At 41.9% G+C, this 26,718-nt stretch overlaps 1 protein-coding gene across 7 annotated transcripts in view; it reads right to left on the reverse strand.

Moving 5' to 3' along the window:
* AUTS2 (activator of transcription and developmental regulator AUTS2) overlaps nucleotides 1-26,718 on the reverse strand; it is a 787,423-nt gene that overhangs the window by 229,554 nt on the left and 531,151 nt on the right. For all 7 annotated transcript variants that reach the window (XM_054847736.1, XM_054847735.1, XM_054847738.1 and 4 more), the window contains one exon: nucleotides 14,834-14,863. In XM_054847736.1, the coding sequence (XP_054703711.1) occupies nucleotides 14,834-14,863 (30 nt within the window). The remainder of the gene's footprint in view (nucleotides 1-14,833; nucleotides 14,864-26,718) is intronic.

Consider the following 26,718-nt stretch of genomic DNA (forward strand, 5'->3'; position numbering starts at 1 on the left):
TGTTATTCTCTCTGCTTCCCACAGCCTCATGTTTTTAACAGAAAAACCTCATTTTACAACTGATGTTATATAGGGGGTGCTTTGGTTCTAGGATTTGGTGTTTACCCAAAAAACGCTCTTAACACACTACTAAAGTGTGACTTGGTTCTTGATCATCTATTGAATTTTCTATGTATTTTCCTATGTATTTTTCTATGTATTATTTAATGTATTTACCTGGTATGGCAAATACTGTGGTAAACAGATTATATATTGAGCAATATGGTTATGGAAAGTTTTGACGAAACCTTAGTGAATTTATATACAGAAAATGTTCTTATGAATAAGAATGAACTTCCAGAAAAACGTGCCATTTCCCCATGAAAGAGAGCAGGGTAAAGAGCATTTTCAACTTCAGACCTTTGTTTCTATTCGAAAAAAGCATAAAACCTGCTCAGCTAAGCCTCCTCAGCCTGATTTTCATGGAGTCAAGGAACATACTCTGCTTTTCCTACCTGTCCCAGAAGCCCAAAGCATCAGCTTTTCTGCTTTTCTAGAACGGTGCAATCCACCTCACAGCACAGCCCGAACAACAGACAATCATCAACCCTAATTCTAAAAAGGAAAACTGTACATGTAACACCAATGTGTAAAGAAATACATAAAGAAATACCACTGGAAATGTGTCCTCTATGGCACTGCGGTCCGTTCTGAGCTACCGTGATGCACGAGTGCCTCTTGGAAGGGATGGAGCTACCAGATCTTTAACGAGCTGAGCGGTTCTTCTCATCCACTGCCTTTCCTAAGCTTTTGTTGCCATCTCTGAGATATTTTTAAGCTTTATTACCAGCTCTAAACACTTTCCCTAGTGTCTGTAGGTAGAGTCACTCCTATTTCCAATCGATTTTTGAAATCAGGGTGCTTGGTGTCATTTAGCACTTTAGAATAGTGGACACTAATTAACAGCAAATTACAATAAAATTTATACTGAATTACATAAGGCATCTGCATTAGTAACCAATGAGTTCATTCTGATTAATGTTATCCCAGGAAGTAGCAGGGAGCTTGTAATGCTTTGCTAAAGCAGCTAACTGAAAGATCTTCAGTCAGGTTTCCCATTAACAAAAACAAGCATAAAATTACTTAAAGACAATCATTAATTTAAATAAGTATTTTGTTACCGTATGTATAAAGGCACAGAAAAGAAACTTAGAAAGCATCACAGTTGTCACGCCATCTAAAAACCCAGAGATGCACAGTGGGAAAGTGGTCGCCTGTCATTTTCCCACCCCAAGACCCCCAGAAATCACAGACTGGGCCCGGATGTGACCAGGAATCACAGATTGAGGCATCCCTCGCACCAGATGAAACAATGCTACGGAGTTTAATAGAGTAAATCCTAAATGGCACTAACCTTACTGAGATCTGGCAGGTTCGCGTGCAGGACAAGAACACCACACTGCCATCCGAGCAGCCCTGAGCAAGCAGCAACCCTGACAGTTCCCATAGCGCACTCCTCAACTTCAGCTTCAGCGAATACTTGCTGGGGATGACAGCGAGTGGCACCAGAGGATTCTAAAAATCTCTAGAGAAATGGGCCACTACTGGTCTTCAAAACGTCCTGGGGAACACCATGCCCCTTACACAGTCTGTCCCGTTGGCACTCAAGGGCAGTGATGCTCCACAAACTGTCTGCTCCAAGGCCCCTGGTTCATAAGCAACGCACAAATCACCATTAGGACCTACTAAACTAAATAAAAACAGAACGAAACATAATTTCGAATGGGTGGCATGGGATCTGGGAGATCTGTGTTTCCTAGATCTGCTACTGACATGAATGTTTTATTCCATTTCTTTGTATTTAATTTCCCCTGCAATTCACACAATCTAATTTATTTATATCAAAAGGTTTGGGAGACAAGGATAGTTTCTCTCTCTCTGTCTGTACTGTGCATAGGTCAATAAGAATCTGATGTGGAATGGATTTCTGAGGGCTGCTGTACAGAAACAACACCACAAAAATAATAAAACATCATTTGGATTTCAAGCTTCAGTTGCAGAAAGTCTTCCTGCTTGAACCTTGTGTTTATACTGAAACAGAGCCCCAAACAAAGACCGTGGAACAAGTAAGTTCAGAGCTGCTGTTCTTCTTGCACCAGGAAAGAGAAACAAAAGCACGGTAGCGGTTGTATGGAAGTTGTGATGGAGCCTGTCTTTCATTGCATTTTTGATGACATATGACAAGTACAAACATCGATCTTCCAGCGTGCTTGTATTTTCCTGGGACTACAAGATACTATGGATTTCTACCACATTGAAAACAACAGCCTTGACTTCGTATCCTTGCGATGCCCTCTAAAACTGATCTTATTCAGCCTGCAGCCCGTCTGCTTTATCATGGTGCACTGACACCATCAATCAAAGCAACCCTGGTAACATAACAAAGAGAAGTGGCTCCATTCAGGCAGCGATGGTAATACTTCCACCTCTTCAGCTCCTTGAAGTGGAGGAACTGTGTTTTACAGAAAATTAGCCAAGCCTCTTAGATCCTGTGAATACGTAAACTCAAAAGCAGGATGGCCTCGAGAGGGCACAAGTCCAAGATGATAGAACAGCCCACGCTCTGTGACGGACGTACTCGGTGGCTGCAGCTGCAAGGTGTTACGAACCGGAGATGATTACAAAGGTAAGGGCCCCACGCTCACATGCTGCCGTACTGAGCTCATATAAATGTCTGAGAGACAGAAGCCAAGTTGAAACGCTTTGTGCATGCCAGCAACAAAGCAGGGCACAGGACGGAAGACAGAAATGCATTAACTGGGGAGGCTGAATGGTTTCCAGTGCTCCCCTCCCCACTGCGCTCACCAAAGGGATGCGTGCTTCCCCAGTTACAGCCGACCGGGGCTGACCTTGTCCTGTCCCAAATCTTACTCCTCTGCTCTAAACTAGCAGACACCTCTCCTCTCCTCCCTGTAGTCACCAAGATTTTGCAAAGCAAGACAAAAAATTGTAAATACATTAACAACCGGAATTCCCCCCCAAAGTCCTGGTGGCACACAAAAATGCCAACAGAAACTAAGTTTTCCAAACAAGATTACTTGTAAACATTTGGCACATGCAGTCCAAAATGAACTTATCCGTCCTCCTTACCAGTCTCAGGCTGGGAATTGGTACCCAAGGGGCAACTCAGAGCCAGTAAAGCAGCCATCTATTAACCCCCTAAACAAACAGTACCCCCAATGCCTTGCCAGAAGTTAACAATTTGAAGAAGTTGCAGGTCTTGCCTGTTCCTAGAACAGTCCCTTATCTGAGATTATTAGAGACTATCACTCATTCTTCAGTTTGTCTAGGATCTGCTAAATGTTCCTCTATAAATTCATCACTCAGTGCCCATTCACAGCCAGGCATTAACTGCTCGCTTTTCTCCGAAAGTAAGGAATTGGATATGACACATAAGTCACCATAAACTCTACAGGATTAAGTAAGTTATTGCATCTTACGGCACAACTGGTTTCTACAAATGATACCCTGGAAAATGACATTATCGCTCAGTGATTTGGTTCAATCTGATTGCTACAGTTAATGTAATAATGTAACTCAATTAGGATGCTTTTGTTATGAATGAACAACCTTGTTTAATATTGTCTGACTGTCCAGAGTCAGCTTAAATGCAATGTTGAGACGGCCTGCGAAGCCCAGAAATTCAGTGGTGCATTTTAAGAGGAGATATCGGCATGAATTAGAAAGCCCAGGCAATTTTTAAAGACCCAAAGGTCATCCTGGTGCTTCCTACTAGGTGGAAATTACAAAGCAGGCATCTTTCTAACGCCTGGAAGTGAATCTAGACTTTCAACAGAGTTCAGAGAAAGGCTTTCAAGAGTCAATGCACACAATTTGACTCATTTTCAAAGCAAAGTGTGTCAGGTTCACCTGAAGCTACTTCTTCCGCATTTCTCCCACCAGTAGCTCTCAGTGTGGAGACCAGTAGCCAACTCATGGTGGGTGTAATTTCAGAGCCTGGCAGACCCTGGTCAGTTAAAAGTTAAATATGTTCTTGACCTTTTCCTACTCGCATGTGCAGTGTCCTTCAGAGGTGCCTACAACACATACGTGGAGTTACCTACCAATACACCAGCTATGGAAGGCACTCCGTTACTGTCAAGCATTTGTAACACACTCATTGTTTGCTCATTGCTTTTCTTAATACTACAACTCCTCGACTCTGAAAACATCTCCATGTGAGGTAGATAACCTGAGGTCTGGCACCACAGCCTGGTGGCTTATCCTTCCAACAAATAAACCAGGGGTTCATTCGCGGGTGACACAGCAAGGCGCAGGCAAAGAGACTTTCAGAGAAGGTGTTACCTTGTCTGTGGGTACGGTGAGGGAAGAGGGAGGAAGAGGTTAGGCAAAACCGGCACTGGATTAACAGAAAGATCAAAGTCCAGAAAGATCCTTACTCTGCTGGTACCTGTAGGCCCGACCCTAACTCAAACCACGTGTTGTTCTCTTCACTTCCACCCTGTTTGGGGAATTTCTGGAATCCAAGATACACAGTAGCTGTATTTTACCACTTCCAAGTCCACAATACCCGTATTAGTGCTGAGCCAGATGGAGAGAAATATGCAGAAACCCAAAGCGGTACTTGCTGGAATCCTTCTCCATTCATTGGTGCATGCATTTAATTTCCTGTCTCCTTGTTTTCAGCCTGTCCTTGGATATGTTTGTGAGAAACCTGAGATGGTTACATGTGTTGTGGCCTCCAAGACTCTTAAAAACATGAAATAATTATTGTAACTTCAATATATTATTTTTTTTCCTTCTTTTTCTAAAGAAACCTCCAAAGAAATGTCTCACCTTCTCAGTTCTCGAGCCTAAGACTTTTTTTTCTTTTTAAGGAAATGTGAGAACAGACATTCAGGAATGGGGAGCATGCCTCATACATGATTATAAAATCTGACTTGTTATGAAAAACAGATGTTATTCAATAGCATAAAGTGTATATGAATATTATACTTGAATAACATGTAGTAACATAGAGTCCTTAAAGAAACACTTTTCATAATCTAGATATGTTTGGACATGGCCAAACTCCAAGATCCACGGATTGAATTTCTGTCTCCGTGCACACGTACCATACCTGCATGCTCATAAATACCTACTCCCAAATGCACATACAAAACATACACCTAATCAACAAGTATTTATCTATAGGTATATTGACCATGAGAAATGTGCCAGCAGGTTTCAGTACACAGATTTCCTTTCAGGATATCTAATCTTACTTTGGGGTGGAAGGTTTACAGGCACTTGTGCAAAATAAGACACACCTTGTAGAGGTCTTAAGAAACCAACTCACTTGAAACACTCTAAATTAAATTTAAAATCCACATCACCCAGGATAACTTTTTTCCAAAGGCTGGCTTTCAGAGATAGCGTGTGCGCATGTATACGGTGTGTGCACCCAGACATGGACCTATTTCTTTACTGACTCGAAATTACCACTCGAGTCACATGCGAGATCAGAAAACCATGCTGTGTTTTTTTGCACCGGTGACACCCTGAAAATGAAATCTTGCTTGGTGTTCCCACGTACTCCAACAACCTCCATGGAACTACTTTGATAAAAGTTTTGCTACATATGAAAAAAAAAAAGATGTAACACTAAAATGCGAACAAGCAAAACTATCTATGATTTGGAATGCCTTTCTTATTGTGATCTAAGCTGCTGGGAAGGCTTTAGGAATTTGCATATCCTTAGAGATGTCTGAAACTCTCTTCTGTTTCTCGTACAGCACTGAGCACATCATCAGCTTTAATCTCTTCTTCCGCTCTCCTCCCCTACAGAGAATCAAATCCTACAATCTATACACAGATAAAACTCTTGGACCCAGTAAAGTTTGGCTCTAAGTTTTGCAATAAAGATAGGAAGATTTATCGCCAGGAATGCATCACACCGAAACAAAATATCAAGTTGTCTAAACCAGTATCACATCCCAAAACTCTGCCCTAGATGAAACAACAGAAAAAGCAGAGAGCACCTCGGATGGCGCGGCTCACCACGGAAAGACGGGAACTCAGGGATACTCTGAACCCCGACGATCTTCTACTGAGACGCGTGTGAGCTGATAAGCCCTATCTATCGCTTTATCTCACCTCACTGCATATAAATGCAATTAAACACTTCAAAAGACACAACAAAAAAGCTAAGCAAGCAAACCCAAGTTGTTTTCATTCTCCCTCCACCTGGTAACGCACACAAAACAAGGAGGAGGCAGAAGAGAACAACCTGTAGGATTTCAAACACACACACCACCTACTTAGCTCACAGAAATACTCCATATAATTATGTACCTTTTGCCTGAAAGTATTATAGATATTAGTGCTGCTGTGGGGAGGAGAGCTTGTGGGCAGTGCATACGTGGGGATATTTATAAAACCACTAGGAGGCTGCAATAAAATCATCTTGGGGTATATATTATGCTTTTTCAAGAAGCATTTAAAACCACTACTATATTCAATTTAATCTCTCCTCTAAGTTTCCTTAATACACATTTATCTGTATAGCTATACCTCTAATTTTGAATGTCAATATATATAAACAGACATGTTGCAAATAACGTACATCTCTATAAACAGACAGGTTAAATGAAAATAATGTATATTATTTTCATAGTATGCACGTGTATACATAAAAACACATGCTGCAAAATAATATACATGCATATATGCCATAGCTGATATTCTAAGTTCCTATGAGAGAACAGTAATTGCTTACACAGAAAAATAAAAATTTAAAATAACGAATACACGTATGTACTACTACAATTGTATTTACGAATCTGCACACCGCATATATGCATAAAGCATAAAACAGAGCACGACATGAACATACAAATATAACATCAATGTTTGGTGTGTTTGCGTATCACTATGGCACACACCTGTTACACACACACATTTAAAACTCACATATAGTTTAATACTCCACATTCCTGGCTATTTTTGCTATTAATTTTAATTTTCATAAAACGATTTTATTTTCATCCACATAAGGTAGCTTTCAAATGATATTTTTAAAACCTGACGGTGGAGCAGTATTTTAAGATCCTGATGTGACAGTGCCCCAACTTTCAAAGCATGGCGTAGCCGGGGAGGAGCGTTCGGGGGCATCTGTGCCAGCCTCCCGGCGGGTCAGTTCTTGGTTGTTTACTCAACTGCCAGAAGATGGTCTGAAGCCCTGGGGAGAGCAAAACCTGTTTGGGCCATTGACATTGAGTATCCTTGGTGCAGGAAGTCAGGACCTCAGAGGTATCCATCATTACGCCTGCCTGAAGGCAGGCTGGAGCCAAGGAACTTGCCTGAGAAGCTAGTAAAATTTTAATGCACTCTGTAGTGCGGTCATGTCATACTCAGTTATGGCAAATAATCCCAGATGCCTGCAGAGGTAAAATGGAGCTGTAATGTGCTTGCCTCCTAACCCGAGCTGACAGCAATGATGTACGACTACCATTAGCGGAAAATATCACTTCAACTAACCCATGATCCAGCTCCGCTAAGGGTCACATTATCCATGAGGAACAAATTACACTCCCAAAGTAAATACAAATTTTCTACACGAAATGGGTACAAAAAAAAGGAAAGGGGAGCCGGGTAAGGGAGGGGGGAGAGGGTAGGGGGAGCGAGGAGTGATACGTTACCTATGACAACATGCTGCTGAGTGACAAAGATGATAAAGGACAGGACAAATCACGGGCTGAAAGCGCCGTGGCACAGCCAGCCTGGGGAGCACGTACCCACGCCTGTAAACAACGTGTTCGCTCCCCTTACTGGCAAACGCATCATCTTTTACAACGAACACGCTTGGCTCCGATTTTATTACCACTCTAGCTGTAGGGACCCTCTATGTCGCACATCAAATGAATAAAAAGGATCCTTATCTTTTCTCCTAATGGGCCTTAAACAGTAAGAAATACTTCATGATTGCCTGAGCGTTGCTAGCATGTAAAGTCTGGGTGATCTTTCACCCTTGGGGCAAGTTTAAGGTGCTGCATTTTCCAGAGTTAAAAAGACAACACCTGTACAAATACGCAGTATAAATCGCACTGATGGGAAACATCCTGGCTTTGCAGAAACAGTTTTAAGAATAATACTGAGAAACTATTTCTCTAATCCTATCCTTAGCCAAAATAAATACATGGTGAACAGTAAGATATCAGTATCCCATGACCTGAAGTAATTGCTTAAAATAGGGTTCTCAGCCACTGTTTCCCCATGGAGCCTTCTTTGCTAAACACGTTGGTACCCACCATCCAAGGAGCTTTATCAAGAATTCAGCTCCCTCTTATTATCACAAATAATCCTTTCGTCCTTCCAGGAGAGGGCTGAATGGGCCTGACAACTACTCAGCAGATTTCTATCAGCCGTAACCTGCCTCACAAAACCCCCCTACCCCAGGGACGTCCAGTCTGGGGACAGAAGGCTCCCCCCAAGAACGCCTCCTGGAGCTCCCACCTCTGTATCGCAGCCAATGCCCCTCCTGACGCTCAGGACCTTGCAACCCCACCAGAGCTCCCCTTCCCGTGGTTTCCCTGGCTACACCACTTCTGCTCCCCGGCTGGGAGCCCTGAGGAATATCTCATACAACCTCAGGCTACACGCTTGTTTCTCAGGCTTTCTGGGGTTTTTGCCCAGAGAAGCTGTGGCTGCCCCTGGCTCCCTGGCAGTGTTCAAGGCCAGGCTGGATGGGGCTTTGGGCAACCTGGGCTAGTGGAGGGTGTCCCTGCCCATGGCAGGGGTTGGAACTAGATGGGCTGTGAGGTCCCTTCCAACCCAAACCATTCTGTGATTCTTACTAGACTGGAGATGACATACTTTATATTTTGAGGTTTTCCTCTAGAAACCACCCCAGTCTTCATATACCTGCACCTAGAGATGAAGAGTCTAGAGAACAGGAAGAGAAAATGAACTCTGATGGTACACCCTACTTTCAGTAGCTCAATAAATGCTGAGAGTTCCCTTGATGACTTGAATTTTCTAGATCAGGAAAATTGTAATTTGTTATTTATACTCCAGTGGTACATAGACACCAAATTGGAACCCTGGTTGAGTTCACAGGCAGTAAGAAGACTACAGCTATCATGCCTGTATCAGCCACATACAAATTCAGCTGGCTCCCCGTTATCTATCTGCTACAGCGCTGGCACCATCCAGGTGGACACTTTTCTTTCACGTGTTACCCAAACTCTTCTTTCTCCAGGAGCGAGGGGAAAAAATACCGTCTGTTCCCCCTCAGTTTTGTTTCCAAGCATCCTACTAAAAACTCCCAAACTGATACAACTGCCCACATGAGAGTGAATTGCACCCGTCGATAAATGTAGTGGTCTGTAATATACGAGATGGCATAAAGCAATTTCATCACCATTTAATCCACTTATGATAGAGCTTTTACTTCCAACAGAGACACAAGTAAGCAGGACACTTCAGATCTGGAGGGCAGGGAGGAGAAATGGCTTCTGAAGTTCATGACCAATGAACTCTGCATTTATTCAGTGGTACCAAAAGGCATGGGTTTAAGTAGGCCCGTCCCAAGTTCCTCTTATAATAAATATATCAGAGTGTTTATAATTACCTAAATCAGATGAGTTTGTAAAGCTGGGCTAAAAATCTTTTTCAACATCATGAGAAGCACACTGGAAAGCAAACTACACACAAATGCTCCCCCCTCCCCCAATATATAAACACTCGTATGTGTGGATATTTAACTACCAAACACTGAAATACAGTCTACGTGCTAAACTGGGTGACACACATCTGCCAAAATACTACCCCAAAATCTCTCTCCAAAGGCTGTACACAAAATAATTGTCCAAAAGCACTTCAGAAACATACACAAGCTGCACGTGTGAATGCTTTTGTGTGTGTATGGAGATACACAAATAACCTTTCCTTGTATCTGAGCATGCCAGAGTGATTTATGGTATTTTCCAAGCCATAATCTTTGCTTCATAGCTGTTTTATATGCAATCAAATGTATTAGCATTATCATTAAAAACATTCTGATGCAAGAAATACCATTCTTCAGCTCTCATGGTGCTTTCAATGGCACATTGTTTTTCTCTTCAAAGAGAAAAATAACGAAGTCTCACAAGCAACATGCTCCCACCAACATAGGCTCCTTGAGTAAGCACGACACCCACCTGTCCTAACCCCCTCCCAAGCTGGGGTAAGCTTTGTTACTCCTCCCCTACGACCACATGCCAACGCCTTGTGAATTCAGCCACCGGTTTGACCCACCTCTCTCCTCCCTTTGCATCCTACCCAAAGTCCACCCATACAAAGCCCGTTTCCGTAGGAACACTCGGCAGTGCTCGAGCTGTAGCCGTAACTAGTCAGCCGCTGCCGGGCCCTGGAAGAACACATTTTAATGGGATTCGAGAGCCTCATCAAGAGAGGACTGATTGGGTACCACTAAGATATACACAGAATTAAGTCATCAATTGCAGTAATTTTTTTAAGTTGTCCATCCTATCAAAGTTGGATACAATTCAAGCAGGTAGCAGGTCTCCTGTCCTCTTGAATTAGGCGTAAGTAACAACTCTGCACACATTGCAAAGCAGTCCCCCTTGATCGATGTAATATTTTCCTACGAAGTGAAAAATCATAAAGTGCCTCAGATTGAGCCTTAATTTTAAAATCAGTCTAATTAAACAGAGTAGTGAGAGGAAATGGTAGAGACAGCAAATAAAAAAGGTCCTTACGCCTTACCTCATCTTTAGCACTTGACTGCCTTACCAAAGCTCTTTGTACATCTTTTCAAAACAGGACTTCCTTTTGTTTCCAGAAGACGGACTATGTGTTTGCACTTATGTTTTCCATATTGTATTAATTACCGTGGGTATAATTTTAAAGACTGTCTCTAGTTATCAGTAGATAATACAGTTGCACTTAAATTTGTCAGCTGTGCAATAGCTTGCCCTAATTTTAGATTATCAGCTCTGGAGACCTGCTCAAAGAGTAAGACTGACAGACTTTTTAATGGAGAAAATCTGAGTTCCCCTGGGATCCACACTTTTTTCTGATTCAGTAAGAAATCCCAGCGGCGTTTGCTGAAAGGATCCCAGGATGGAAAATGACATCTCTCTAAGAATTAGTGCTTCACATTCTGACGCGAGTCCTCCAAATATTCTCTCCCTCCACAGACATACTTGCTACCTCTTCAGGCTTTTTAGCAACAGGAGAGCTAAATGCCTACTTTGAATGCTTCGGTCCAGTACTGTGTGCCAAATTGGAATGAAGGAGCACGAATCTATATAAATAGATAAATTATCCACCCAAAACATGTCATTTAAAATTGAGATGCTGACACAGCCTTAGCTACAGATCTGCTAAGCAGGGGCTGCACCATTTTTCAATTAAATATCCTTGTTTCTTCTTCCAGAGAAACCTCTGGAGAAATGTCTCCTTTGAGGGCAGACATAGACAGAAAGTGACTCTGTCTGTCGGCTCCCAATTAAAGGCTAGGGAAGATGGATTGGAGGCACAGCCATCACCTAATAGAGATCAGGTATCAGCAATGATTTACGCAGCCAGATAGATACATATTCAAGTGGGGAAAAAAATAATACTAATAGCCTAGGAGACATTACTTTTCCTACTCTGTCACCACTCACTATTCATCTGCTCCTCAGCTTCCCAGGTCTTGCTCCTTCCTGCGTTCTCCTGCTTCCCTGTGGCCCATCTGGTCATGCTTGAACTGACTCGTCTTTCAGCCGCCTCGATCTGTGACACACCTTTCATCATACTGATCTGCCATTTTTTATTCAAAGGCACTCGTCTGGCTTTCTGGATTCCAGGTCCTACTTATTCTAGCAGAAATACGTACCTGTCTTGCATTACTTCTACCCCTCGTGGATCCCAGGCACACTGAAGGATCAGTGTGGGTTTGCCCTCAAAAATCCTAAAGGAAGCCAAATTGTTTCCTTTCCGTTTTCCGAACAACAGGTACAGAATTCATTTGCATCAATATACCATATATTGTGCATACTTCAGGATATCAAAGTCTACAAGAGATAGTCCTAAAGAAAAGATCTCCTCTTCTCAGAAACATTTCAGGCAAAGATGTTTCTGGTGGGAGAAGAGTAACTCCACAATCTCAGAATACATTGACCTAGGACCGACCAAGAGCAATTTGACAATTTACTACTAGAACAGCTCCACAGTTGGAGGCTAATACCCTCATCATGATATAAGACATTTGGGTCAAGGATCTTAAAACTTCTAGTCCTGCTGAGTACCCTCAGCTCCTATGGTTATTAATGAAAACTGAGGATGCTGCGCACTATTTATGAAACGATCAACCTCTTGCACAGAGGTTTGTCACCCTCCCTTCTCCCAGTGCATTTTGCTCATAGGTGCTAAAAATGTTATTTTATTTAAAGCAGGAATTCAAAAATCTTCTGGGTCCTATTGAAAGAGATCTAAAAGATCCTGCCTGTCTGAAGAAAAGAAGTTTCTACTTGTCAGTTAAACAAAGGAATAACGCATAGCCTCCTTTATAGTGTGTACTTTACCTGTCATCCAACAGCCCATTATCATGTCACGGCAGAGTGCACTTTTCTACAGGTCACTTTGTTTAAAATGACATGGATAATGCACATGTCAGCGAGCTGACAGTCCCGACCGTCCTTCAGAGATAAAAACCGCAAGACGAGCGCCTGTTCTTATCTGGGGTACATGCCTTGGTCTATCATCTAAGTCAGGCAGAACATGATTTCTCCAGAGAGCACTTTTTTCATTTCCTGATTTTAAGAAAATCAAATAAGCACCATTTGTCTTCATCTGAATATGCTTGACCTGCTCAAATGATGATGTCTCGCATTTTATAACAGGCTACATATGCTGAATTCAAATTAACAGCAGAACAAGGCCTTTAGATCTTTGCCTAGGCTGCCAGAACAGGCTGAATAAATACATCAGGGTTAGCTGTCGTCTTTTACAATTGGGCCAGGGCTATAAAACTCAAAGCTGGGTCTGGTTCTGGGATTTGAAAAGCACTAAGTTATCAGGGATATTTGGATCTGCACTTAATCTCTTTTCATTAGGGGGGAAGACAAAATATAGATCACAGAGATGAAACACACATCTGGATTTTAAATCCTTCTCACACAAGCACTGGGATATTCTGTCTGAGGTACAATCTTGAGTCTCTCCTGCACTGTGTTGCATAAACCCTCCTGAACCAGCACACCGCCACCATCCCAAAAAGCTGCCTCTCTGCCTTTTCATATCGCTGTAAGAGAAAAATACTGTGAAACCGGCAGGGGTTTAGCTCCGTAAATGCAGTAGTGGCAGGAAATTACACTTCTAGTTCTGGGTGCCATAAACATGGGAGCTGAAATTCAGTTTATCATCTTCCACCGCATAAGGAACATCCTGAAAATGAATAATCACTTCACAGGATGGAATGTAATGGTAATGCATTAAAAATTCATATCTAAAAATGCAGGTTAATATTCTGTGCAAAAACCCAACAAAACCTCCCCTTTCTGTTGTCACACTGATTAACTCCAGTGATTAGTTCCCTTATGAAAGGGAAATCACTGCAGTTCAAAGTAAACAGTGGTTCTTTAACATAGTTAGCAAATTATTAAGAAACATGAGGAAAAAAAATTTCTACTTGGGAAATTACTGAAAAAGCTGAAGGGCAAAGCTCTGGCAGTTTCATACAGAATGGTCTGAAAATTTCCTTTGCTTCCTGCTACAAAACCTGATTAAATTCATGAGAGGTGATTTCTGTATTCATTGTTTCCTTGTGGATTTTACAACATATTTGTTCTTTTCTGTTGTATAAGCTGCATACCAGCATGGTCGTCTCTCTTCTTCTCGGCTTGACTAGTTAACAGAACCACTCATGAAATGCTAAACAATTCAATGTTATTATATGAATGATATTTTCTGACATTATTTTACCCTCCCCCAACTTCTGCCCCCCAATTTATCCAGTGAAAGAGGAGGCAAAAGTGATTACATTATGAAAACATCCCTTAAGGCTCAACGTAGAAATGAAAATCACAAAATACAACCTGGAAATAAAGAAATTAGACCAGTTTTTCTGCAATGATTATTTCATTTTTGCCAAAGAAGAAAGGTAGATGTTAGTCTGATCGCAACATAAAATACGACATTAGAACATGCATCGGTGTGAACAGTAGTTCTTCATTACTATTAGCCTTCTAAACAATAAACAGCATTAGAGATCAGTGCCTGACTCTTTTTCAGCAGGATAGTCTTCCCTTTTCCCACTTAGACACCCCCAGTTACTGAGACAATTATCAGCAAGTTGTGTCACTTGACTTAATGTACAGTTGCCAAATGTTCCTTCTAAAAAAATAGATATATATCAACCGTAACACTTCAATTTGAGTTTGAAGATCCTTGCCTGCAGAGAAGCAAACCAGGCAGCAACAGTGGTTAAATAACTGTCAAAAAGTGCAAATGTGAGGGTTACAAACATCTTTGGTTACTGTTAGAACTTCCCAAGGGAAAATGTAGCCATAGAAAGGGTTGGCATTGAGACTGGTGTTCATAAACAACCCACACAAACTGTGGCATCAATATGCTTGAAGATGAATAGTGGAGCCTCCAAAATATTCATTAGAATTCTCTTTCCTTAGAGGTCTATTCAAAAATTAAATTAGAGGAAACAAAGTCTTTTTTTTTTTTTTTTTTTTGTATAGAGATGTTTTAGATCAATCCAAAAAGAAACCTTGAATAAATAACAGAATAATAGGAATAAGTGAATCCAACAAATCCAACAAATTATTTTTGCTCCCATACTGATTCCTTTTCTTACCTTTTCTTCTTGATCACTGTCGCTGTCACACTGAAACACAAAAAGGAAAAAAGAATAGGTAAGAGAAACTTGCTACAGCAAAAAAATGAAAGATTTCTATGAACAAGATGGCTGAAACTCATAAAGCCTGTGGCATCAAATCTCTGCAAAAACCTTTAGGAAAAAGCTCAATTACTGTACAGAAGGGAATTTTTGTTGACGACAATACATTTGTATGTTTGGCGAAAAAATGGTACTGAGAACAACAAAAGCCATTCGCAATGCCCTCCGTTAGCTGAATTCACACGGACAGGAGGTGGTGGTGCACGAGCACATTTAGACTCCAAAACTGGATCAGGGGAGAAGAAAACCAATATTAGAGGGCTGGTTTGTTTTCTTTTGATGAACGGTATTTCTCATACCGCCTGCCAATACATGGGCTTCAAAGGCTTCTCAAGAGGAGGGTATGGAAATGGCTTAGGTTTGCCTAGGCCAGAAGAGACCCATTTGCAAGGATGCCATACTACCGTTTTACTCCAGGACTATGTGGAGAGTTCACCCTCTGTCTTTGCTTACCGCTGCTAAACAAAAGAATTCAGAGATCATAGTAGAAGCAAGAGTGTGCCAAATTAATTGATTCATTGAGGTTCTCTATAATTCAAGAGTAGCCCAGGAACCACAGTAAACATAATACTATAAAATGCTGAAGAGTCACACCAGCGGGTCTCACTATTTAGCAAGTGCCATTACTCGATTTTTTAATAACTTTTACTATTGTAGAAACACAACAGGACTAGATGAATCAAGCTTCAGTACAGATAAGCATCAGAAACCCGAAACACATTCACATTTGCTAGAAGTACAAAAGCCGTGCTGGAAATGGGACTGTAAGGACCGTACAACTCAGTCACACCTAGCTGCTTCTCTCAGACACAGATTTGATTCATCCCACCTAATTCCAGGTGACTGTGGAGTGGTCACACTCGGCTACCTCTACAGCAGAAGAATGAGGAAAACACCTCCTTCTGTTTGTTTTTTTAAACTACAATTTTAGATTCCAGAGGACTGAATCGTCTGTATCATTCAAGGATGAACTATACCTGAGCAGATCTAATTGCAGACGTTTCGAAGGAAAGAATAAGATCACCAAAGAGGAGAACCAGGCTTTCCTAAACCATGGACTAGCTGCATGTGTTATGTGTTACAGCACTCAGGTCAGCCCTCTATGCATTTGTATCCTGTTTAATGCATCTTTGAGTATCCTCATATTTTCCAAATCGCTTTGAAATGAGTCAGACTTTGTGCATTCCAAAGGTTATCTATACCATGGGATGTGAGCAGGCACAGCCAAATACACACACAAATGTATGCATCTGATTTGCACAAATCAAGTCATCTTCTTTGTGTTCTTTCATTATAACTTTTCTGTTTTGCTGGCTTTTTCCTTGTCTTCATCGGTACAGGGAGTGAAAAGGTGCCTTCCCTGCACCAACGAGCTCCATACTAACAAATTAAAGCTAAGAACTATTTCTAGTTATTATTCAAATAATTTTAAATGAAGCAAAGATTAGATAAAATTACAATCTGCTTTCAGATAATTCCAAATAGAAATGGAAGTGAAATTTATTTCCTAACTGAAATAATTTATATAGCACTAGCTTCACCTAAATACTCTGGTTAACAAACAAATGAGAGGGAACATGAAGATATGAGACAGTTTTAGCTTAAATTTTGAAACCTTCACACAATGATCAAGTTAATGGAGGGAGTGTACTTAACTGACAAAAGGAAAGCTGCGTATTTCTAGAACAGTATGGTATTTATATAAAGAACTCATACCCTTACCCTGTAAATATTATGCATTTTGACTTCAGCGTGACTATATGTATGAGATTTTGGTATGAGGTAAGTATGTTTGCAAAGCAAGGCCCTCCATTTACAAAAAAGCCAACACGCACATGGATTTTCATCCATGAAAATCACAGCATGTCACAAAGATTTCCCAATTACCATCTCTATTTTACAGCTGTTGGAAAAATTCAGCTTTTGGGCTACAGCACTTCCTTCCACTGCTTGGTTACAGCCAGAAGGGCCCCGTGGCTCTGGGGTCCCACATTGTGTGCGCTGTATGTTAGGATGCATTATAACGTATGACACATCTTATATGTTTCAAAACAGGGAGCCCAGAACAAATTGCTCCATTTGTTTGTGTCCTCTGCCCACCCTCCAGACAAACTCCAGTACAAGTCCTGATTGTAATGCCTGAATCCAAAAGGAGAAAGAAAGAAAGGGGGTAAAAAGTAGATATCTAAGCAGGCAAGAACGATTGTCTTTTAGCAGCAGGGTTCAGAGGGTTTTAACATGCCATCCGCTCCCGCGGCTGGGGCACACGTGCACGTGTCCTGGGACCCAGCTGTGGTCACAGCGCTTTGCAGCCTCTCCTTCCCCCACCGTTTCTTGTCTGGTTTAAGGAATCTCTCCTCTGCTGTGGATTAAGTTTTTCCCAACTCATAAGCTTGGAAAGAGCTCAGGGTTTTGTGTTTTCTGCAGTGTGGAGGTACCTGGGGAGAAGAGTACTTGCCAGCAGTGACATCTGAATTTGCCAGCAAAACAGTTCCCCGCGTCCGAGTGAATCTGCAGAGAAAGCGCACAGAGCGATGTCGGTGGGAAGTTATTTCCATCAAAGTGTTAAGCCTCCTGATTTCCGACAGTCCAGTTCTAATTTCAAGGTCCGCTTAATTCCGCATCAAATAATTACTGCAATACCCAGAAGCACCTTGTCTCCAGAGTTAAGCATATGGCGAAGGACTGAGACCTACTGGTGTCCATTATGGAAGCAGCACGGATGCCAAGCCGATTAAAAATGCTCAGGCTCCCTTCACAACATGCCCAGTGACTGACAGCTTCGTGATTTGGCCAGTCACTGTGGCTGCCAAAAAAGCCTCTGCTGCACGGAGGCCCACATGGCACTCTGAGAAAACAGTTCCATTCCTGGTATTAAATTCCCATACTGACCCGAGGACTTTGCTGTGAGCTCAGCAGGAGCGCACCATCCAATTTACAGCTCCATCCTCCAGAGCCCTCAGTGCCAGCCTCTGGCAGAGACGAATGATGGTCAAACCCCTCCAGCTCATAAATTATGCAAAGGCAATAAATGCACTCAGCAAACAGCTCCCAACGTTTGCCTAGCCTGGCTCCAGATAGACTTTGTAAAATGCCAGGAGTCCAGCACACACAAGGCATCTATTTCACTCATAAAGAGGTTTTGTTGGTGGGGTGCGAGGGAAGGAGACCCGCTGTCCGGCAGCGCCGTCCTGTTCCAAGAGCAGAATTTTATAGACAAGCTGTAGGAAAGAAAAAAAGGAGGGACAGGAGGAAAGGACTTTATGCACTGCCCTGGGGTTATATTTACATGCAGTATGTATACCTGTGTGTTTGTGTGCGGGCATGCACACTGCATGCGCCTGTTTTGCACGTCCATGTTAAGCTGAATTTTCCCCGAGGATTAAATACGTGGATTTCCTCTGGTTCACGGAAAGAATCAGAAAATAGACGTGCGGGGGTAACTCCAAAAAGACCTGCAGAAGAGGGGAAGAGGTTTGCTGCTCAGGCTGGAAACTGAATTGGAGCAACTGTACGCTCTTCCCACGCCTGAGGCTAGTTTGCTGTTTGGGCACTGCGGGCGTTGCACTTGCACATATATTCCCCAGTGTCTTTTGCTCTGCTGTGCTCGTTTACATTTTTGGATGCATTTTCTTCCCAGAAGTGCTAAAGCACAAGGTGTTTGCATCTTCTGCAGGCTTACTGCTAACCACTTCTGGAGAACATGTCTTGGAAACCAAAGCTGACAACCGTGAAGTTGATTATTCAGAATTACTGGTCAATTTGAAGACTTGAGTCTGCATTGCTTGCTCAATTCCTCCAGCATTTCTCTACCTCCCAGGGCCATAGCAAAAAGTAAAATGATCTAAGTGCTTTGTGGTTCTCAGAGCACCAGACTGCTTTGGAATCGAAGTGATGCAAATGCTTTGTACTGGTCTTCTGCTTTGGGCCGAGTTTCAGTATTTTGTGCCTATTATGAAAAGATAATTTTTCAGTGTTCTCCCATGTCTTGTCTCAGGAAACCATGGCTCTGTGCACTCGCTGCATCGGAATATTCTGCAAATAACTGGGAATCTAAAATACCATTCAGAGATAGCATGACCTGATTTCTGGATAACTGCGACTAGCTTCACTGGAAGCTGCGAGTGATAATGTGACAAATCAGGACAAGGAGGCTGCAGACACATTTTACACCTGAACAAACAGAGGCTCCTTTCTCTGATTCTCAGGCTCAAGGCACTTACTATCTCCCCGCTGAACACAAGTTGTGACTGATTACAGTCACCCGGGGCCAGGCTTGAGAAGAGCCCAGAGCCAAATTTCCCAAAGCTGGCCTACGTTGGCAAAAACCCACCCGACCAGCCAGCCCTCAGCTCTCATTTACACACTGAAATGAAAGCCAGATTAGCAAAACTGCTGAGCACCCACAGCTCCCGCGTCCGGCCAAGTTTTCAAATGAGCATGGCACAAACTGCTGCGAGATCTTTTCAAACCACAGCCTGACGGGCCCCTCAGAGGATTCTTCAAAATGGCTATTTTACGCTCTTGAAAGTCTTATACTGGGCAGAAGGGACTCTTAGCAGTTTTCCCAAAGGACCTAGAGTACAACAAACCAAATCCAAAGCGAAGGACATATAAAGCTCATTCAAAACTAGCTCCACAGATAAAATTCTTAGAGGACATATGGAAACGTTAAGGTTGCTCCTAATTTCTATATAATCAGGGGCAATAATGAGACCAGACTGACAATGACTTGCTCAAAGTAGCCATAGTTATCACCTGAACTGTTCAAACACCTTTAATAACTGAAGTGTGCAGGCTATCAGCCACCACGCCACTTGATACACATGTGCCAAGCGTTCAAGCTTCCTTTTGCGGTATTTCTTGCAACCTCATGCTCACAAAGTGCTCATCAGAATCAGTAACCCACAAACTTGCATCTTCATACTTGTGCTGCAGTCAAAATTCAAACAGTTATTCCTAAAATCAACCCCAGGTGAGGAGGGAACATACAAACTCGTGAAATCTTGGTACCAACAAAACCAAAAGCTCTTCTTTCTGCCTCAGCTTAAGCCTTCTAAATTACTGCTATCAGTCCGGGTTGTGGAAGCGTAAGACACATTCCCCGCGATATGGAGTATGCACACATATAACTGCAGCGGGAAGCGGAAAAGAACTTTCCAATTCCCATTTGAGGTTTAATTGCTGCTGTGTTTTGTAGAAGAAAAGGAAAACTGAGGATTGGGCTAAAGATTAGTTGTACCTCCCAAATCCCCTGCCCCAGCTGGAGAGAGCGCAAGTTAAAATGCACAGCATGTCTCCCGCAGCACCCGCAGAATGAGACTGATCCCAAAGCCACATTTCAAAAATCAGACACCCCATGAGGTTACAGCTATAATTTGAGCCCATTTTAATAGCTTGAGAGAGTCTGGTCCAAATCAAGCTGAGTAAAGGTCTGTGACACCTCACCAGCTCATTCAGGCTGAAGCAACACTATGGATTTCTATGTACCTTGCTGATTGAACACATTCTTGTGCAAAAAGTGGCAATCATTGAATATATCATGTACAATGACATTGAGGAGGGCATTGTTCTCTATTCTGCTCAATGGACTTTGCTGGAACAGCTATTTCATATCTTGGATCCATTTATCATTGCCACCAAAGGAGTCAGTGCTGCTGAAACGCCAGCGCTGAACAAAGTGATTCTACTCATCTGTCTGCTGAAAAGAAATCTGAAGAAAATGAGGGAAAACCCAGACCTCAGCCATGTTCACACTGACATTTACAATATTCTTGTCCATCTATCCACCAATGACAAACTGACAGCCCTGGAAAGGGCAAAGATGATATTTTAGCTATACAATTAGACCTTTGCTTCCAAGAAAAAAGGAGAAAAAACATCTCCTAGATGAAAGGAGACACAGACAGGGAATAAATGGGCAATTTTCTAATTGATGAAATGGAGACAGGCAGAGTCACAAAGAAACTAAGAGCAAGAATTTCACTTTTTTCTTTCCTATCTCTGACTTTGCCTGCAAGTAGCATTCAGCATGGAGCTCCTTGCCAAGGAATCTTATATATAGCATCTCGCAAATTGGTTAACATCACAGTCTGCTTAGCAATTCTTCACCATTATCCACAGTGATTCACTGTAAGGAATGACTCTGAAACAGAGATGGTCTGTGGAGTTTAAGGTCTGCTTTCTCGAAAGCTAAAATTACGGATTATTCACAGAAAAGTCCCATTTTAAACAAATTACCTTAGTCTGGACAAAAGATTGCAATGTTGACCTCTAATCTGAATTCCATTTTATCCAAACTACTTCACTTCAGATGAAATGCATCAGTCTTGGACATTTAAAGTTATCTTGGCCCCTTACAGGAAAAATATTCAGAACTTAGAACCACTTTCGGCTGTAAGTCTTTTTAATTCCTCACTCCCAGCACTTTTATGATTGGTTTATATAGCAAAACAACACAATTAGTGGCTCCTTCTTGCTCTACCATCAACAAAACAATGGTTTGATAAGAAATAATCATATTTTGAGTATTAAAATGCAAACACTAGATTACATTACTCTCCATGATAATGATGATCCACTTTATATTTATATAGAACGTGTCTGTATCTTTGGCAACTGGTGGGCAGTATACATACTCCTAGTAGACTGCACAGAGCTTATTTGTAAAGCAAAGGGGGATTTCACTCCAAAAAGACAGCTAAACACAAGTCCTATTTTGAGGTTTGATTCTGGTGTGTCGATCCCTGTATTCCCAGGGATATCCCTTGAAGGGGAAGGCTAGCAGCGATGTGCGAACGGGAGAGACTGGGAGGCTTCCTGCGCGTGGCTGGGGAGGTAGCAGGAGCACAAAGCCTGCCTGCGGGCTGCCAGGGACAGAGCTGCAGCCCTCTGTCCTGCCGGTCTGCCCGGGGCTTGGTGTCACTCAAGGGAAACACACCGCCGACATCCTCCGGCACCTCCAGGCACAGCCCCAGAGAAGCACGCAGAGAAATCAGCCCTGTAAGAAACACGTTTTCTTTTGCTCCCTGGAAACCGAGCTGAGACTGGTGAGTTACTGCAGTTCTTGGAAAAGTGCAACTTCTTTGCCCCAGTTATCACTCCCGATGGCTTCCTTATGGTGTCATTGCTCAATGATCCTACAAGTGCTTAAGGCCCAATCCAGCCCTCCCCAAAGAACAGGATGATGCTCCCACCAATGTCAGCGGAAGATTAAATGGGCTTTCCAGATGTACCATTAGAAAGCTAACAATGCCACGAGTTACTCTGCTCAGCATCTTCAGAAAGCGCCTGCCGCAAGTCAGGCATCCAAATTCCACTAGACTGACTGGGCACCAAGCAGCTGTTGGCCACGTACACAACCAAATCTTAATTTCAGGAAGTCATTCTCTTTTGCAATAAAAGGATGAATTCCGTGCCCCAGTTCCTCAATGCTCTATATGAAAAAACGACGACATGCCTTTGCCTCTGGGACTCTGAATGTACATTTGCTGTCTCCTTACCTGCCTTTCTGGCTAGAGACAATCTGCAGTATGTAATGTTATTTTTAGCATCGTCTCAACTGATGACAATTTACAGTGTGTAATGTCATTTTTAGCATCCTCTCAACTGACGAGTACTTTGTCAGGGTTCAAAAAATAAATAATAGTAAATAATAATAAAAATGCGCATTTATACCGGTGGACTAAGTCAATAGCAAAGACTTAAACTAATCAGTGTTTAATGAAGTCAGTGCGTAATAGTATATTAGCCAGCGAATCTGTATAAGAAAAGATTCCTGTTTTTCAGAACTCCTGGTCTTAGCTCAAGGGTTCAGTTTGGAATTTGAGTCTTCCAGGTACTTACAGGCTAATGAAATCAAAATATCCTGATGGACAAGAAGCAAAGCATGTTACGGGTTAAAATAATACAAGAATCTATTTTTTCCACTGTGTTGTGATCCATAAAAATCACCCTGAGCCTTTCCTCTTTCTTCTCTGCCTGTGAAGCCAATTGCTTTGATTGCAGTGATATGAGCTTGCTGAAATGACTTGCCCTTGCTTGTGAAGCAAATGGAACATGCTAATAGAACTTATCGCATTACCCGATGCAAAAGTGCCATAGCTCATTACTTTAAGATAAAAGGATATCATTGCAGACGGGAAGCAGAATTGACTTTCTGAGGCCCGACTTGATGATGATTTAATCAACTGCTCTCTTTCACTTCTCATCTCTGCGCCTGTCGGTTTCACAGGTGCTGTTAAATGAGACACTCAGAAAGTGAGCGGAGGGAAAGAAATTGCTGTCATTACTTTTCAAGAAAGGAGGTATGCAAATTTTCGACAGAAAGATTGCGTTCATAATGGGCCTGGTAAAATACAAGGATCATGCTTGACAGGTGAGGGCAAGTCATTTGTACGTCCTTAAAGTGAAGCAACCATCCTCATTTAGAAATTGTGCTCGATAAGAGAAGCTACAAATGAAAACCATGCAATGGCTGAGAAGCAGCAAGCAAACCTTTGAAGACTTTGCTAGTGCAGATCTGCCTTCAGCAGGTGCCTCGCATGCCTTCACACATGTCTGTTCCTAACTGCCAGATGGCCAAATTTTGACCTCAGTATCTCACAGAAAACTCCTCTTAAATGGTTTGGGGTTTTTTTTTTTTTTTTTTTTTACTGTCAGCTTTACATTCACAGCCTGGGGTCTGAGAGATTCTTCCTTTCTTCATCACTGCCAGAAATAGAAATTACAAGACAAAAAACTAAGTGGGGGTTGAGTTAACTTTGAAAACAGAATCAATAGGTTGGAGCCAACAACTTGTTTTCTGCTGCATGTGAGTATTACAGATCTTGGAAGGCCCAGAGCTTACAGTTCATACAGCCAAGTAAAAAGTAAAAAGAATCATGCACAAAAAGGGTTGTGGCAGGAAGCAAAGAGGATGAAAAGATGCTTCTCCAGGGCCCCAAAGGAGTCTGGCGTCCTGTGGGACTGCAGCACGAGAGGAAAGGGCAAAAAGAGAGTAACCAAATATTCTATTGACCCAATGGAAAAGTTCTGATATTCCAAAATTAGAAGTTAAAAAAGCACAATAATTGAGATGATGAATTATGTAGAAGCTAAAAACACTCTACGGATCTTGGATGGCTATTGAGCTGTTTGGATCATTTTAAATGGGCAAATGAGAATTACCAAGCTTTTATTGGTGTCAATCAGGTTTTCAATCAGAGATTGATAGTCAGCCACAGCAAACCGGTTCCTTGGGGACTCCGCTGAATGCAATGGATACAGTAGTCATAAAAATGTTGACGTTTTGTCTCAGATAACAGCATAGGACTTAAATAGAATTAATGTCGTGAATATTTAGAATTAAACAAGAAACAGCTAGGAAATACTGCCACAAAGGAAGCTTGATACAGCTTGGAAAAGGATTTAAATAAGAACAGCCACTGTATTAATTCCACAGATAGGTGCATTCTGAGAATTTAAAACGTTCTTTCTCAAGATACACAATTCATTTGGCTCAAACGCTCCTACGTTTGTTTATGAAATGCAACTATCAGATACCTTATTTGACCTTTTCCCTATGTGTCAGGTTCTTAACCCTCCACATCTACCCAAGAGGTAGTGATCCAGTAACACTCTTTGGAGCTGACTCACCTCTCACCAAAAATACTCCGTGGTAGGTTGAAAAGCAACACGATGGAGGAGGGATAGCTTTGGGCTAGGGCTCGGAAGGTCCACCTCTGGCACTGGCTATCAGGATCACCTCGGGCAAGTCACTTTTAGCCTCTTCTTCTGTCTACCCTCCACTTTTCATCTATTTGGGCTATGAAGTGGCATGCTCCTTTGGATCTGGCTACCTTTCACAATATATTTTTATAAAGTGTCCAGCGTAATAGGGATTTTTCTTAGAGAATTTTGGTCTTAGTAAATAGAAGAAATAAAGAAGAATAAGGAGAAGAAGAAAAAAGCATTAAGACTTTGATCAGGCACTAGACACATCATACATATTTTCAATATAGATCTCATCTTCCACCAACTGAACGGCATGACCTATAGCAAATTATATCATTTCAACTGAAAATTATTTTTATTTTAAATTACAGAAACGCACAGAAAGAAGCTGCAATACAATATCGATAACGCTGCACAGGGGTTGTTCTCTTTTACAGGCTGCAGCAACTCTGAGCACAAAATGGCTACTGAAACACACATGAACAGAGATTCAATTGATTTATAAGATAAAATAGTTGCAGAAATAATATCTGAAACAAAAAATAAAGAATCAAAAGTCATCTCTTCTTTCCCAAACAACAAGAACTTTTTAGCTCTGTATCTTTATATTAGGATAAGCAATTTAAACTGAATTGTATAAATAATAATAATAATGATAATTCCCCAAACAATTGATCCTTAGGGATAAGACCTTAACAGCTGAGCTATAAACCTCTGAACATTGGATTTTAATGGATACTAAAAAACTCTTAACTAAGCCCTATAAATATAACCTGAAACAAAATGATTTGTGTTGTAAGCTGTTTGCAAACTCCCATAAATGTTCCTCATTGTCATAATGCCAGAAAAATAACTCAGACTGTGTACTCAGCCCTGCAAACTGGCTTCTATGCTGTGGTTTCATTCCCTTTTCCACTCTCTGTTTTATAATTCATCATTTGCACAGTTGTTATGTATTATTATTATTATTATTTATTGCTGCCTTTATCATTTTTGTACAATTTATAAATTGTCTGTGCCAGACCCGAGGGAAGAGAAGGATTATTCTAAATCTACGGCAAGTAAATATAAATTGTAAAGACAATGGCACACTTTGGCCTGCCTGCCTCAAATTTCCTGTTTTGACATATGCGACGCTATAATTTGGAATCTGTAATCTCTTATTAGGAAATGAATGCTTTTCTTTTTTTTTTTTTTTTCAGAATGCTGCAATTATAATAATTGAATTTAAAAACAGGAGTTGCATTTCTCTGTGTAGAGGTAAGCATAATTGTATATCCCTGACTTATTCAGCTGGACTCAACCGTCTGTTATTCATGGAATGGCTGGGAAAAGGTAGGAATACTGCCAGTCAGGGGGACGCTATCCAAGGAAGCATCCGCTGCTGGGGCTTCCCCCTTCAGCAGGGGTAGACGTGGTACCTCGGCGTGCCCAAACGTCCTACCCAAGTTTGGGCCACTTCTCACTGACTTCTGGGCTGGGCTCCTCCAGCGCTCTCTTCCCGAGGACCTCTTGTCATCAGCCCCGAACCCGGTGTGCCTCCTGTTTTGGGAAAATGCTATTCCTCCGATATTGCCTTCTGCAGCACTGCAGTGTACAAAAACTGGGGCTCACAGTGCTCAACTACATGGTGACACTTAGAGCAGAAAGATGGGAGTTCCACGTAAGATCCCGACCTCTGGTTTAGGAGCCACGTTCGTGTATAAATATTCACTGTGGAAAACCGGGCCCTCGGTTCACCACCAACGTGCTCCTGGCAGGGATGTAAGAAAAACGTTTGGGCTATTTCCCCTGCTGCATTAACCTACCACCAGAGTAAGGTGATAAAAACTCCTGTATCATAAATGATATCACCGACTCCATGACTGTTATCAGCAGTGGCAAATTACTTGGCACAGCCAAGGCAAGGTATTGCTTTGAATAGCTGGCTTTTAGCACAGTGTTCAGAAAAATTATCCTTGTTCAGGCGAGTCTTGGAAAATGCAAGAGTTTTGCCAGCAACAACTGTGTTTAAGCAGGGTTGTAGCTAACACAGCACTGAGTGTTGCTGAGACTGCCCGTACGTTCCT

This window comes from Grus americana, chromosome 19 (assembly GCF_028858705.1).
Source record: "Grus americana isolate bGruAme1 chromosome 19, bGruAme1.mat, whole genome shotgun sequence".
Lineage (NCBI taxonomy): Eukaryota > Metazoa > Chordata > Aves > Gruiformes > Gruidae > Grus > Grus americana.